This window comes from Haliaeetus albicilla, chromosome 13, assembly GCF_947461875.1.
Source record: "Haliaeetus albicilla chromosome 13, bHalAlb1.1, whole genome shotgun sequence".
NCBI lineage: Eukaryota > Metazoa > Chordata > Aves > Accipitriformes > Accipitridae > Haliaeetus > Haliaeetus albicilla.
This window is the reverse complement of record NC_091495.1, coordinates 29,618,751-29,635,410: the sequence shown is the minus strand read 5'-3', so window position 1 is coordinate 29,635,410 and position 16,660 is coordinate 29,618,751. Positions and strand designations below refer to the sequence as shown.

The 16,660-nt window shown below is 43.1% G+C and overlaps 1 protein-coding gene across 10 annotated transcripts in view; it reads right to left on the bottom strand.

Moving 5' to 3' along the window:
• The window catches only part of RGS7 (regulator of G protein signaling 7), a 296,147-nt gene that overhangs the window by 7,302 nt on the left and 272,185 nt on the right, over positions 1-16,660 (bottom strand). For 4 of the 10 annotated variants that reach the window (XM_069800649.1, XM_069800651.1, XM_069800652.1 and 1 more), the window contains one exon: positions 10,851-10,941. The exons of 1 other annotated variant lie outside the window; for it this stretch is intronic. Coding sequence is in view for 5 of the 9 variants with exons in the window: in XM_069800651.1 (XP_069656752.1) it covers positions 10,891-10,941 (51 nt within the window). In the remaining 4 variants the exon portion in view is untranslated. Of the gene's footprint in view, positions 1-10,264; positions 10,752-10,850; positions 10,942-16,660 lie in introns of those variants that run through there. 5 more of the 10 variants (XM_069800646.1, XM_069800645.1, XM_069800648.1 and 2 more) reach the window with 2 other exon arrangements.

The following is a 16,660-nucleotide window of genomic DNA, read 5'->3' as shown; positions in this document are numbered from 1 at the left end:
AGCACCAACAAAATGTAATTTAACTATGCAGGTGGAAGCCCATGAAATTCAAACACAGTCTTTAGATTTGGTTTCTCATTCTCACCAAGACACAGATAGCAAGTGAAGTGTGGGGAGTCATAAGGACTGTGCCCTTGCAGTTTGGCAGTGGTTACCCAGTGATATTTTAGCCTTCACCAAGAGGTTCCCCCTAAAACCAGAACTAGACGGGAGCGGGTTTCCTTCTGGCCAGCCGGTTTGCTTACAGCTCACAGGACTGAAATCCCACTGCCCTGGATGCAACCAGGGGAACAACCAGGAGCAGTGCTCCCATGCACGACTCCAAAGCCCACCTTCCCCGTGGGCAGCCTGCGGGACAGGGGCTCTCCGCTGGGGTTTTCTCCCAGGGACAAGCCCAGGCTTCCCCGGGGACTCGCAGTCACAGCTGTACAACTACTTCCACCATCCTCAGCCTCTGCAGATCTCCAGAGTCAAATCAGACCTTGATGTACTGGCTTTGCCCCGTGGCTGCCATTGTTTCTTCTTCGTTTGGGGCTACTTTTACATTCAGTGGCACAGCACTCTGCTTCTTCATTCTTTAAATCAGTGCCCATAGCTACTGAAGTCAATCTGAGACATGCCGGGTGTATCTCGATACAATCACAACGACCTAGAAGGAATTCCTTGTAGTGCAGCGACATCGCTTCGCGGGAACCGTCCCGAGAGAGACGCTCTCCTCTTGGTGTAACCTAACAAAAATATTCCACGTTCTTTTTATTGGGCTATGAAGAAAGGTTCGTTTCCATTTTTTTTAACGACTACTGCCAGTTGAGCCGTGCCCCCGTTTTAGCTGCCGCCCTCGTGAGTAGTAAAATACGCGTCGCTCTCGCCAACCGTTGGGCAGGATCCGGCCTCGGGCGGCCCAGAGGCTGCCCCCCGGCTGCCGCCGCCGCCCACTCGGGACGGGTGGGCTCCCGCCTTGCCCGGCCTCCACCACCGGCCTTGCGCCGCGTGGGCAGCGCGGGCCGGGCGCCGTTCCTCCCCGCACCCGCCAGGTGTCACTCCTGCCACGCCGCGACGTGGGGACCGCCCGGCCCCGGCCCCCCCCGGCGGGGAGAAGGGGCTTTGAGGGGCGTCTGTGCCACCCCCGGCACGTCTGGGGGTCGCTGCTGTCGGACGCGACACTCGGAGCTGCTGCCCCAGCAGCGGCTTTTAACGTCACCGTAGCTGGGGGTTCAGCGGAGGGAAAGAGAAGCGGGTTTTGTTTGTTTCCTGTGACTATCGGCTCTCCGCGCATAAATCAGCAAGGCTCGGCCAGAAAAAAAAAAAATCAAATGGAAAGAAGAGGCATATGATCACTTCAGAACTAGGGCGGGGAGAAGCGCAAGCTTTTGGTAACACCAAACTAGTTTTCTTTACTATGGTAAAGACAATTTCTGTGATTTCCTTCCTTTGTTTCTGATTTTATGCCCTTTTTAGATTTCTCAAATCATGAGCTATAACAAAAATGTCCCATCCAATAGTTTTCTACAATTAATATTTTTCATATTCAGCGTTACACAAGTCAAAGTAAGTAGTACAATTCAGATTACACAGTTTTCCTTAGCAGAATTAAAATTTTGGCGGTATTCTACCAGATCAGCACTGATACACTGGCCATGCTGGTGCTACCATGTCGGTACCAATAAGCCAGAAAGTAAGAGTACCCAGGAGACCGAGGTATTAAAAGAAGCCATTTCTGCATTACGTGACGGACCGATGCTGACTGCTGCAGACAGCTTCTCCCTGGCAGAGGAAGAAGTAGGCAGCTGCTGCTGCATGCGCGAGACTGCGAGGCCTCAGTAATGAGGAGTAATGAGCTCCACTGTGGTGCAGGAGCTCTCAGGAACTGGAACAGGATGCGGATTCTATGGGCAACATTAAACTTCTTCACCAGGTTGGGCATGGAAAGGCTTTTTCTTCTTTCTCATCTTCTGGTTTTTTTACACAATGCCATTGGGGCAGCACATTCAAAATCTTTATTTAGATGAAAAATAAAAGCAGCAGGCTCTACGTGCTTTGAAGGGTATGTAGATCAAGTCCTCCTGTCTTCCCAATGCTCAGCATTTTTCTTCCCAGTGCTGACCCCCAGGTCAGGCAGTGCCACCAAACACGTGTCCTGTGGTCTCTCGCTCCCCTTCTGCTTACCCCTGAGGCTTTGCTGGTCACAGCATCAAACACACAGAGCAGGAGGTCAGCAGCCGCCCATGAGTGCTCTCAGGATACAGAAACTAAGTAATAGCCATAATGAGAGGCGGGTGGTGGGCCTTGATGTCACTATGCCAGCTGTTATTTTTATGCCCTTTTTTATTTTTATCACTCCTTCCTCTCTCTTGCTCTCTTATTCCTTGAGGTCTTCTGGCCTCCAAACCCTTGTTTTTTCCTTTCTCATTAGAAGACACAAAGCATTCAAAACCACTCTCCCTAGTCCATGCCGTTGGTGGAAAGACGTTGCCTTCAAAAGCTTTCTAGAGACAAAGGTGCATTCCCAGCACATGGTGTGGTCTGGGGCGAGAAGAGTGGTGGAAGGAGTCCAAACCATCTTTCAAAAAAAGCCCCAACCCCAACCTACTGTACAAAAAAGGTACCACAGCTGACATCCAGCTAGCAAGCCCAATCGTACCTGCTGAGCAAAAGGTAACTATGCTTTAAAGTCAGTCTTACAGGTGTCACATCGCTGAGTTCATTGGAAGTACGCTGAGAGTTTGGGGCAGGAAGAAACAGTGGGAGATGCCAACAGAGGCACTGAAAGGTCAGCAGATGCTCAGCGCTTCTTGCAGATAGGAGTCCCAAAGTGCAGTTTTAACATGGCAATGAGCTTGGAGCACAGAGGAGAGGTCAATTTGTTCGTCTGTTGTTCCAGTCAGCTCTGACCAACAGCAGAAGAAATACCTAAAAATCAGATCTTCTTTCTTTTTTGTTTTTGGGTTTTGGTTTTATTTTTTTTTTCCAATAAAGTGTCTGAATGTCAGTAATACACAAGTATACAGAAAAAGTAGATGATATGGGTCTGTATGATGGGAATTGCACTGGGAAGAAGCCCTTTGGAACAAAATGAAAGTCTGACATTTCAAGTGTTCTCATTACAGGAAGAAAATAAAGATGGAAGTGAAAATTCCCCCCCTGCATACAAATGCACCGGTGGGAGAGCAGCTGCGGTTACTCCCCCATGCCTGGGGTTTCCAACAGTGACAGAAAAGGATGAGGAAAACAGTTGAGAAGGAAAGGAAGAGAAGAGAGATTAGGCAAGGCGATGCTAGTCAGGGACCCAGCAGGGTTGCTGAAGTACTTCAGGTGGTGTGGAGGAAGGAGAAATGGAGCAAGCCAAACTGACTTAGAAATTAGAAACTCAACTGTTCCCAAAAACTGACTTTCTGGAAACCAATTCTCTCATTAATTGTGCATTATCTATCTAATTGTCTGCACTGTGTCTTCAGCAGTTTACTTTGCTGCTAGTGTCTCCTTTTAAAACACCAGAACATTTAAAATGAAGTCTATCCATTGATGAAATTCCACATTTATGCCCCTCCCCCAAAAACTTGATCTGTGATTTAGGTACAAGATGAGCTTCCATCGGCCCGTTCATTGGCTTCACTGGAGCTACCTCCCAGACCAGTATGGACCAGGACTTAGAAATATTCCCTAGTCTTGGGCTTTAATCATCCTTCCTGCCTCCCACAGACACTTTCTCTGATAAGACACTGAGATGCTCTACATCTCTCTGTGGACCCCCTCACCTCTCTGTTACCATGAAAGAAACTCAAGCTCCCCATTTATTTTGAGTTACAATGCCTGGAGTGAATGACACGAGTACCTTCCCCCTTCCTTCCCCCAGCCCCGGGCACCAGGGAGGTCACACACCCAGGCATCCTTTTGCCCGTCTCTGTTCAGTGCCCTTAAACTGATGAATAACCCACCTCCCACCTCCCTCCCAAGGTCCCCAGTGACACGACCCTACCAGGCGAGGAGGGATGTCCCCGTGCAATGACATCCCTGCACAGGCACCCTGCTGCCCAGGAGATCACCCCAGGCCCCTTCTCCATCAGCCTGGAGCTCTGCTGGTGGCTCCTCAGCTGCCTTTCGCCATCCTGGCCAGTGGTCTGCCTGGCCCCTGTAAGCCTGCCCTGGTCACGTGTGGCATTTATATGCTGTTTACCAACACTAGCTTGGGCACTGGGGCTAAGTTTATTTGGGAGGGAAAAAAAAGGAAAAGTCAGATGCTCCGGGTCTCCATTTCTGTTTTGGCAGGTTCATGCTCCTGCACAGCCATCCAGACAGGTCAGGGGGTCCCGGTGAGGTGCGGGAGCCTGTCTTTACAGAGAGACTTGAAGAAGAGTTTAAACAAAGGTGGTAACATTACTAACAGCCACTGGGCAGCCTGCTGCCATACCATGGCGCGCCAGGCTAGCGCTTGAACGGATACCTTAACCCCACTGCCAGTCAAAGTAAAGATGTTATGAAGAGAGGGGCTGATGCACAGAGGAGCTTAGGAAAGTACCTTAGGTGTTTAAAAATGCCTTTCTGTGGTTGTGTCTGAATCCCCACCAGCACCTCAAAGAGAGGGGAGTTTGGGGCAGCAGCTGCTGGAGGAGGAGTGGAGAGCTGGTGGGGAAGGGGAACGGGCACCCAGGGGCAGGACGGTCCCCTGAGATCAGGCCACAGGCAGAGGCACGTTCTGCATCTGCATCAGCCCCGGCCCTAGCGCTGGCCTGCCTTTCCTTTCATACATTCTCTTTTTTTTTCCTTGTAATTTCTTTCAGTTCCAAGAAAGATAAGACAGAGGCGGTAAGCTTAAAGAGCATTAGTGGGCACCGTAGGAACACGCGGGAGGGATCAACGGAGCGAGGATCAGAGGAACAAAGGAAAAGAACCATAAAAGATGAAGAATCCTAAAAAAGACATTACTGAGGGGGAGGGGGAGAGAAGAAAGAGAGTCTAAAAGAAAAGACGAGTCATATAAAGAACAGTGCATCAGAAGAGATGAACTCAAAAAAGGTCATAGATTTCAGGCTATACATTCCTCTCAGCAAAAAGGTAGGAAAGTTAGTGACACTAAATATGCCATTGCCACACATCTTTTAAAAAGGAAAGGGGGAAAGGAATAAAGAAGTGGATAGAAAAGTTACATGCATAATGAAATGCCTCATTTGTGTGATATACATGCAGAAGAAGCAGCCAAAAAGTTAAGAGGAAGGGTGATAAATAGTATCTCTTTTGAAAGCTGACATCTGTGATGAATCTAATGAGGGATTTCAAAATCTAGTCAAATAAAAAAAAAAGAGCCAATGAAGGTGAATGCAGCAGAATATATTTTGGGAGCGAAGAAAGAGTACAATAAAAATTGTGCAAATGCCACTAACAAGGTAACATTTACAATTGTGTCTTAATATTGTTTGATATTTACTGTCTGTGGCCACACTTGTAAATAAGGACTATCATCTAGCATTTGAGCAGGTTCTCACAGTTTATTGTCCCGGCAATTTCTCTTAACAATTTACACATACAGATCCCTTATGGCAAATAGTGATGATGGTACCCACTCGCATTCATGCGTTTGTGTTAAAGAATCAGGCCAGCAGATTCCTCACTCAGACCCACACATAAAGATACCCGCAGGTAAAAGGACTACAAGTATTTCACAAGTTAGAATCAAAAAAGAAAAGTGACCTTGGGAAAAGACAAAGATGGTCTGAAAAATGAGGATGCTACTCAATGGACAACTGAAGGTGCCGCACTGACCCAAGAAGAGTGAGCTACGCACAAAGAGGAACAACCGTCTACATTTTACTGCAAAGGATCTGGGCATCACCACGCCATGTAAGCTGGCACAATTCAGTAGTGGCCATCTACTGCAAAAAGGGCAAGGCCCACAGTTGTGTGTACAGACAGAAGTACAACAGTAATCCTCCGCTCTCCTCCTGTAAAACCCGGTGGGAGCCCTGCAGACTGCTCTGGGCACTGTCCTCCAAGAAAGCTGTGACACTCCCCAGCCTGGAGGAGAACAATGAAGTCCCTCAACACTTCAGAAAACACCAGTAAGAAAACCAACCAAAGGAGGCTGTAACATTGCAATGGCTGTTTACATATTTGAGCAAAACGGTAGAGAACATTTTATTATAGTGATTGTAGCAGCCTGGTCAAAAATAAAGGGATAAATTGAAGCAAAGAAGATTCAGTGTGGATACTAGGAAATAAACTTCATAGTGGCAGAGATAATGACAGTCTGGAGAGACTCTGCAGCCCTCAAGCCGATGTCTGTACAAAAAACCCCCATTTATTTGTACACATGCCTCTTGAGGACTCCACAGTCCAGAACAGCAAGAGGAGGGGGAGCCCGGCCTCAGAGAGATCGTTCTTTCTTCCCCTCCGCCTCTTTGATATTGGGACTTCAGCCTATCTTCAACTCACAGGAGACAAAAGCATTAATCTGTTCAGCACAGGCAGATCAAAGGGCAGATTGGTATGATTCACACCCACTTAGTAACTTGCTTAAATGAATTGTGGACACAGAATATGTTCAAACAAATTGTTGATAATTTCCCTTGAACATCTTGGCATTAAAACCTTATTTTATATAGGTCCCTAGAGCTTTTAACTTTCCTTTGGCAAAATTCCTGTGTTTTATGCACCTAAGTTAGTAACTCCAGTATTAGTTCTATGCACATCTGCAGCTAGAAGGGACACTAAAAATATGGTCATTTTAAAATCTAAATTCAAACAGCTGTTAATCACTTGGCATAAAGATAAATAATTGGAAGAGCCACAAATAAATCACTTATCATTCCCAACTCCTCATTCCAGTTACTTAAAGAAAAGAGCCTTCTCTCACTTTAGTTGTCTGCTTTGGCTCTATTTTTTTTAAAAATAAATAAACATCCTAAATGCATTCCCATAGGTCCCGTTTTCTGGAACTGGTTTTTGCCCTCCTATTTGTTATTTCTTAGGGGACTATTTGGCATTTATGTCTCATGATTTCAAACAATATTAGGGGTGTAATTTGAAAAAAGCAGTTCTAGATATTTGGTATTAATTGCTTTCTAGCTGAAAAAAAGTTGTTGCTGGGTTTTAAAGGGCCAGCCACAGTTGATCTTATCTGATTTGGGGATTTTGATTCCAACTGTGCACAGCTGTGGCCAACAGGCTGGCAATCCACCAGCTGCATTCAACCTTTCTTGCTCTTAATTACTCAGTTCCCCAGTTCTCCTCCCTTGTCAGTTCTGTTCTGGTCACCACATTTAATTCCCATTTCTTACTCCTGTATTCACCTTCAGTTCAGTAATTTTTGGCCAGTCTCCACTACTGTTTCAGCCCAGCATTTTGCAATTTCTCTCATCACTGTTTAAGGCCTTTTTCCTCCTTCTTTGGAAGGACAGTTTTTAATTGCACCTTATGGAAGAATGGGTGAGTATTTTGCTGTTGTCAGGTAGGTGCCAGGGAGGCTCCTGTCCCTCCCACAGGCCATTTTCCTTCCCAGACTGGTCTGGGAGCACAAAACCATCTCAAGGGTGCAGCAGTATTAGCAAACACTTCTTTTCCTGTAGGCTTGCGAGCTGTTTTATGCACAAGGATGCATGAAGAAGGAGACTGATGAACACCAACTCTCAGATGGAAGTTCCCAGCTCCAAGTGGTTATTTTAATGAGTATTACAATTAATAACCCCTAATGGAGGGTGTTTTCAGCTTCCTGGGCAGAGCCAGGAGGCACTGATTGATGGCTCTTCCCCAGGAGACAAGAAATACGGTCCCTTCAGATTGAGTTTCTCTCTCAGTCCTTTTTTCCTCAGCAGACTTGTGGCCTCACTGAAATTCCTAATGGGTATATCATTGTGTAACCAAAGTCACACCTCAGCTGTTTGGTGGTTGTACAAACACATCTTAATCTGAGTTAATTCTTGGAAGTAGATCTTCATATAAATTTGGAGACAAACATTTAGCCTTTCTCTGTGGGGAATTAAAAGGAAGTTTGTGCCTACTTGGAGTTTCCAGTCCCAGTATTATATCACTGACAGATGACAGTGATCAGGTGAAGTATCAAAAGGTTGCAGACAAACCCTTTAAAAATCAACTGGTTGTAGGATAGATTTAGTTTGGGCCAAATTCACTCATGTGTAACAGTGGAGTTGCATCACTTGAGACTAAACTCAAATGAAACTTCAATACAGCTCCCTGACTACTTTGAAATCCTTATTAGTAATGCATATTTTTATTTTACAGACATTGTGTTAAATCCTCTGCAAATACAGGGAAAGACAGCCTTTCAATAGAGACTTCATATTTATTGAAAGGAAAGAACTAGAATAAGTACAAAACAGGTTCAGGAATACAAATGCTCCACATCTTTCTATTGGCCAGTTGGTGTTGCAAAGTGATTTGGAAAACCCCCCATATTTCTTAGGGGGGTGGAATACCTGATGGATTCCTAATGGATGATTGGAATACCTAATGGATGATTTTGAAACATTAGTTATTTGAAGGGAGTGAGTCTTCAAAGCAGACGCTGGTGTCTAATTAGTTAACTCCTAAGGCAAAGCAGCAATATACCAGCTGATGCAATTGGTGGCAGCAGGATTTTGGAAATAAATATCTCTATTTGGCACTGAGAAGTGAAACAGAGCTCAAATTTTTTGTGGATTGCCTGGTCTCAAGTTCATGCTTCAGAGCTCGCATTTCTGTGGTAAAGGAAAATTAACTCTCAGAGTTTAAGATCTGGGGTTCTATGTGGCTATTTATTAAAATTCATCTGGCCTCCCTAGACTGTGAATATTTTAAGTTGACCTAGATGGAGCTCTTGATAAAATCAAGCTCTCATGGGGCATTTCCTGTGTTTTCTGATAAAATCTTAGTAGAATTGCACTAACAAAAACTGAGACACTAAAGCAGTGATTATCATCCTAGCTGGAAACCAGAAACACAGTGGGACGTGAAAAGAAAGAACAAACAAAAATCCCAAACCTCCAGAAACCCTAACTGAGCAAAACCTGGGGAACAGCCATTCGTGGTGATCTGTAATGCATTTTTGTCCTGGATTCATTCAGACTACCTCTTCAGAAATGCTGCAGACGGGGCTACGGCTGCACCAGGCTGCTGAGAGCGCGAGCGGAGAAGCGAGCGCTGCCTGCAGAAGGCAGCTCAGCTCCCTTCTGCCCACAGCTGCTCTGTGCAGGAGCCCTGTCGTTTAGTAGCAACAACTCAGGTAGGTATCTGATGGTAAATGAGATGACTCGAGCGTTAATGTATTCAAATATATTCTCCAATTGTGTCTATGAGTGTCCCACTTTGTGTGTGTGCGTGTGTGGGAGGGTGTGCATTTTTAGGTTTGGTAGTCCCTTTGAAACAAGATTCCTGTTTCTCAATATCCAACCAAAGTCAGGATGACAGATGGTACTAGAGTTGGCTGTCCTGAGCCTATCCTGTGCATTGCTGAAAAGGCTTGTTTGTCCTATGCACCCTACGATGCCCTGGAGGTATCAGCATTTTGTCTTTTGACTTAGTTCCCATCATCGCTTTTCTAGTCAGAGATTCTGCCTACTGTCCTTACGTCACCTCTATCAGTCAAAAGTGCCATTTCCCAGGCCAAGCAGAGATTTCTGGTTCCAGCTCAGCTTAGCTTCAGAAGCTCCATATCTGCTGTCTTGTGGGCAACATCTACATGGTGTCATAAACCTGTCAGTGGGTCTCTGTGTGAGTAACCTCAGCAGCAGACATACAACAGCACACCTGAATAGAGCCCTTGAATTAAAATGACAGCCTCCCGCGTTCCTACCCAAGGTTTGCTCTACAGACAGTACACACAGCACTCCCAAACCACTGCCTTTTCAGCTTAAAATGTTGCATTGTATCACAGGCGACAGCAAGGAGAAAGAAACACTGTCCTTCCTATTTAGCAAGTACACACTTGTGTTCTCAGCCATCTTTGTTCATGTCCATTCCTAAGGAAACGCAGTTCAGTCGATCTGGTCTTGGGTAGCGACTGAATCGCTGTGCAGGCTGCACTGTTACAGAATGGGTCTAGTTTAAAGACAGGTTTGCTTATATGATGATGAGCAAGCTGGAAAGGTCTCTGTGCAGCTAGCTTGATAAAAAGAAAATTAAAGTGAATGATTATCAATAAAGTGTGTTTGATCAGGTGTCACTGAGAGAAAGAAAATGCCATTTCATGTCACTTTTTAGAAAGCACAAGGTGTGTAACTTTTGGGGATGATTTTGCTCTTGACTAATCTTCAGATTCAATATTGAAATCTCAAACTTCCCAAAGGAAAGAGATTCTGCATCTTTTAATGAAAGATAAAACAACAATATAAACATACACAAATTTACAGAGAAAGGATCAACTTTAATACATCTGGAGTAAAAGGTGTTCTTTTTTAAATATGGTATAAAAATAAATGCAAGAAACATTAACAGAGAATATACAGACAACAGACAAAGACACAGGCTTTCTTTCTCAATGTGAATACATCAGTGAAATGAAACCTTCTGTGCTAATTTATTGTGCAATAAATGTGATGCCATATGTATATTTATTAATATATGCATTTTTTACATTTCTTCCAGTTTTTGATTGACGTATTTTTTTAATAAACTGTGCCTAGCAGAAGCTTTTTTTTCACTGTACTTGAGCTTGCAGAAAATAAAAAGACATAGATCCAGCTTGATATGAAGGAGGAAGTGAGCAGACAGTTTTCGAAATGGAGGCATCGAAAGGCTAGAGAGTCCCTCGGAGTCTGTAATGCCTTAGTATACACAAAAGAAAACAAGTCAGGTCCTTGCTCATGCAACATCTTGTTCTACTGTCCTCTGAGTCAGGCAATCAGTGAGCTACAAAGTATGTATAATGATTTGAGTCTGCTTCCATGCTACAAGGTGATCCTTTTAGTAGGACTGCACTAGACTGGTTAACCTCTTTGATGTGAGCGATTTCCCCTGAGGAAAAGATAAAAACAAAAAACAAAAAACAGAAAACAGAGGCATGATCACTGCAAACCTGTTCATCAGCAACCACTTAGTGTTGCCACATCACTGTCAAATAACTAGGGGCACCAACTGGAGTCTGTCAAATCTTAAACCACAAGAAGCCCTTACACGTCAACATCTGCACTGCCAGTCAGCCAGATTGTTTCACAGAATAAGCCAGCAAATTTAAAGGCCATTTTTTTAATGAGATTGGGTTTGGCTGATGAGAAACTAATGCTGAGGTTTTTGCTGTCAGTCATACCCAGAGCTTGAAGAAGGCTACTACAAGCGAGAGTGCCTTGGGCTACAAAGATGAATGTGCAAACTGCGGTAGCTCTGTCACGGAAGACAAAATGCTACTTTAAAGTTAAGGTAAGAAAGTAAGAGGCAGATTGCATATAGGCAGGAAAGCAGCTTTTTCATGAACGCAGCTATCGGTCTGCTGAGACCGTATTTACTATTTATAAGCAACATTGGTCAGGTATATTACATGTGACTGCATAAGACTGCTTTGAAGGTGTTTGGATTTCCACATTGTTATTTTCCTCATCATTCCTTCTGTTGCAAGGATGCGGTTTCAGGTTTTTAGCAAGTTCTTTTAATAAGGTATAATGACTGTCCCACAAGGGTTAGGTGTACAGCGTGAAAAGGATGGTGTAGGGTATGTCACCATGGTATATTTCAGGCAGCTTTGAGCTTTATCTGAGCCAGACAAAAGCCATGAAAGCACATAAAAGGAATCAGCTCTCCTAAGGCCACATAAAAGGAGTTAGCTCTCCTAGGGCCATCCTACCGTGCCTCTGTTCTGACAGAGGCAGAGCTGGCACAGCAAGCTTACAACACTCCTCAAAATACCACAGGCGTACCCTGATAATGTAACACAAATAGGTCATAAAACATTAAATAGAAAGTGGCTCTGTCTAACTCTCCAGTTAGATATTGAATACTTACATTTATTGTATTGTTCATTTTAAGTGCGCAACTCAGAAAAATCTGTTTGGTTTCAAGGAGACTACAGTAAGAAATACTGTAACTGTGGAGAGGTGGCACATTTTCTGCAGTAAATGGTAAATGAACTTATTCTGCCATATCAATGAGTTGTTAAGTCATCTGCTGTACTATAACTCAGTGGAATTACACAATTTAATAGCTATTGCCATTATCAATTAAATTTATGCTCACAGGGATCTGCAAGTTAGTTTCAAGCATTTACTCAAGTGCAATATATCGGAGTGGGTCTTCACAAAAGGAAGAATAACTATTTTATTCTTTGTGCTCTGAAATACAGGTTGAACAAATTAGGATTAATATTTCCTCTACAATCTAATTGTGAAGGGAACTCATGATCTGCAATGTTGGGTTAGACTGCTCATCCATCAGGTTCACCATATCGCCTGACAGTATTAATTCTCGCTTCTTTGAAAAACGTAAAGTGTCCTTCCTGGCACGCTCTCTTCCCCATGTCTGGCTTTAACTCTGTCGCTTTCTACCTACATTAAATTCACAGCTTCTTGACACTTGTTAAGCCTTAAATTATGTTTTTCTCTAATGTAACAGGTAAGCTGTTATAGTAAGCCATCTGTTCTTTTTAAATAGTCAGAAAAATCTCAACAGCTGTGTGGCACTGGAATACAATTTAAAACACCGTGTCCAAAATGAAGTGTTTTGTTAGGCAATTCATGATGGTCAGCCTTAGACATAATCTGAGAAAATATTGAGCATACTCTTGTCTTTGCCTTTCATTAAGTTATTACTGCTTCATTTTACAGGTCTACAAGCCTGGCTACTTTCTGTAAATATGTATGTGTTCCCTTTAGTACTGAACTGCATAAACCAGTTAATTAAAACAATTAAACTAGGAGTTCTCTATTGTTATTAAAACATTTTTTTCCATACAGCACCAGAAAGCTGTGCAGGCTCTTGTTGTGGGGTAAAATCTGCGAAATAATTTTTTATTCTTATCTGCAACAATTGATTATTTAGGAGTTGTAAATTCCCTGGAATTTTTAGATGAACCATAACCAAATTCTAGCATCTCAGGAATGAATTGTGGTATCACATAAACTAGGACATTTTGACCTAAAAGTAGGCCAAAACCTAGCTATTAGTTAGTTGATTTGACTTGTATAATCTTATTCTACATATTATTTGAATTTTCCCCTGATAGACACGGTGAGCTGCCATGACAATTTTTTTCTGTATTCTGCATCGCTTACTCCCTGGATATTGCTGGTCTTTGGATACTTTTTCTCTTAAGCCCTACAGTGATCAGGATGTCTTTGGATGGTTGTCTCCTCCACCTCCCCTCCCTGCCTCAGAGAATATTACACTCCTTATAGATATGACGTCTCCATCTGAACAACAACATATGCGCTTTTTCCAGGTATTAGTGGTTCTAATTTATCTTATAGTTGGAAAAGTGACAGCTTAGAAGATACACCCTCTTTAAGAGATCTTCCTCCATGTTTATTCTGAAACATACTTTGAAGGTGTTTGGATTTCCACATTGTTATTTTCCTCATCATTCCTTCTGTTGCATTGGGAAAATAAGCTTTTAATACACAGAATCCACAGCAGCCCCAAATACAGAATTATCTCACCTTCTTATTCAGATCTGCAGGGATTTGTTATTTTCCAGTTTACAGAACATTTCTTTCAATCTCTGTTCCAGAGCATACTTTTAGTTTAGCTCTATATGGTTGGGTTTCATAATTATGACTTCTAGGAGATTTCCAGATTTATTCAGTTTACAGACTGATGTAAGGATCATCCCTTGTGGGTCACGATTTAAAAGCTGAGCCTAGCTATTTCTTTCAGATACAATGTTAATAGCATTTCCATAAGCCAAATTTTGGTTTGGTAAACTACATCTAACAGGCCAGTTTTGAGAGGTGTAGCATATGAGTCATCACACATTGGAAAATATTTCCCATGCTAATGAGATTAAAGAACAGTTGGAAAAAAAGTCAGAAGAAGTAGCAGATGTTTGACTGAAGAATGAAAAGATCCTTAAGATTTTCAATATATTCTTGCCATCACTATTTAGTAGTATATGGCCAAATTCTAAATAGGATCAGGATTTTTGGCTGTATCGGTGCACTTTGGACATATGAATTGAAACTATTTAACAATTTTACTAATAATACACCAGCCAAAATGAAACCCTGTGGACATACAGTGACAAGGGAGTCAGAGTATGAGGAGGTAGCACAGCAGCTGGAGTGACCAAGTGCATCTAAGAATAGGAAATCAATTGGCCTCAGTGTTCAGTCCCTACCTTAGTGTATTAACTGTTTAACAGAGAGTTGTCCTTCCAACTGTACTTCTAGAGAATTTAGGGGCAAAATTACAAAACCATGTCCAGATATATGAGCAGCTAAATACAAACGTGCTGACTGACCTATTTATGCAGCATGACACTAACACCTCAGATAATCTGGCAAACAAGTCAGCAACAACCTCAGTACCTAAGTGGCTTATAAGAAATCAGTATGAAATTTATATAGGGGCTGGATCTGAAATGTACGCTAGAGGAAGATCAAGTCTTTCCTTTTAGAAGTTTAATTCTGTTCCTTTCTGCTGAGCAACTCAGTGCTCCTTTTTCATGTTTCGTTATTGCCAGCGCAGATGCTACACCCCAGGACCAATACAGCTAGGACTAGAAATGAGAATTCCACGCATCTCACCGGGTGTAACAAATGGTGTGAACCCCACTGTGAGCAAAATGAGATGCAGAGTGAGAATCTACCTTCCTTGCTTTCACCGTTCCCCATCTGCTCGTGTGCGACACACCTGCAGCATGCCAGCAGCTCAGCCGGCATCGGCAGGGAAAGTTCCCAAGTGATATCGCAGTGCACCACACACGGCGCCGGTACGCAAACAGCCCCTGACAGAAGCACATCTGGAGAGGCACAGGAGCAGAAACAGTAAGTCCCTTTCTGAGATTAGGCAGCCCTTGCTCGTCTAGCACAGGGGAATCGCTTTTGCACCACTCAGGGGGTCAGGATTCTGCTTCCATTTCCATAGCAGCATGGGGTGCTGCTCTCAGCCACCCGTGAAGCTGTATTTCTCTTTCAGACATGTGAGGAAGAGGAGGAGGTTAGCATTTACTGAACTGGGGGCACAAGCTGTCAGCACAGCTGCAGCATCCAGTGGTTGCATGTGCAGGAAAATCATTCTGTCTATCACGGGGATTTGCAGTCCTCTCTTCATTTCTCATTAGGGCTGTACCGTTTTCTGGAGAGGTCCACAGACAGGAGGCAGCGGCTAAGTGACTGCGTTCCTATTTTGGCTCATTCCAAATTGGGTGACACTCCCGATTTCTTTTTCCTTTTGCTCTAATCTTTACATTTACTGATGAGCTGCTCTCATTTGTGATTAACCTACACACTCTTGCCAGATGGGGTAGTTTGGACTTGATTAACCACCTGAAGTGTGGGGTAACACATAAGATTTTCCAAGGCACCAATGCATTAGACAAATATTTTTAGTATGGTTGTCCTAGGCCTGACCCCTCAGGTTTCTATACCTCTCTGCAGTTCTCATTCCTGCAAATAGTTTAAGACTCAGGTAAATGTTTGTCAGCTGGGCAATGGCAGACACTGGCCTAATACCTGAATGGTATGTGCTGGGTCCTCACTTAGGTGAACCTGGCTGTGCAAGTGCTCAGCTCTCCTTTTCCAGCACAGAGCACGGCAGCTTAGCTCCAGTCGCTGCAGAACAGGACAAGGAGTCCAGTCCTCACTGGCGTGCCCTACAGATGCTCTTTTTGATTTTCCTCATTAGCCTGGGCATCATTCCTAAAAACCCCTGAAACTAGGTATTTGGCCTAATTATTAGTCCAAACTAAAAATTTCAATTATTTAATCAGTTCTTTTTAGACAAACATCAATAAGCCATCTCCTTCCTGAAACAGAAAAAGCCTTAATTTCTACAAATACTTATTATCTTTATTATTGTTCTGTATTTGTCAAATAAGAAGCTTTGTGATTTTTTTTTCTGACTAGCTATTTTTTGGTTTAAATTTTAGGAATAGCCTGCAAGTAAATTCAAAAGTCTAATTAGGATTTCTTCCATGACTGTAAGTTGAACATGAGATCCCACAGCTGATACTGCATTGAAGCTCATTCACGATGCTATGCTTGAGAAAAATATAGCCCTTGGCAGGATTTCAGAGCTAGATGGTCTGGCACAGTAGGGCCTTGTGCACATAAATTTTACCTGTTCATATAGAAAAAATTCTTGATTAACAGATGAAATTAAAATATTAGCTGCTTTGTTTCTCAATAAAGGGACAGATTTTAACATGACAAGAGATTACACTGGTTTAAGCATCTGAAAAGTCTATCCCTGCTGATAAGAACTGAGGAAGCTATTTTTATGAGTTTTAATTTCCATCTCTAGACCATAATTTGCTAGGTCATGTTAAGTGACATTGGACTGAGCCTGTGTGAAAATGTGCTGTGTTCAATGGCCTTCACATTTCACATCTCATGCATGAAATGGTCTAATGTTACTGGTTTGAAGGGGGAAAATATCAAAGGACAGAGGTCAGCAAGTTCTTCCAGCTAAGTGGGAGAAGACAGCTGGACAGGGTATGGGTTTTAAATACAGATATAATGGTTTCAAACTCAGAGTTATTAAATAGAGTCTTGTTTATGAGACTATGAGTGAAGGGAATTATCATCTG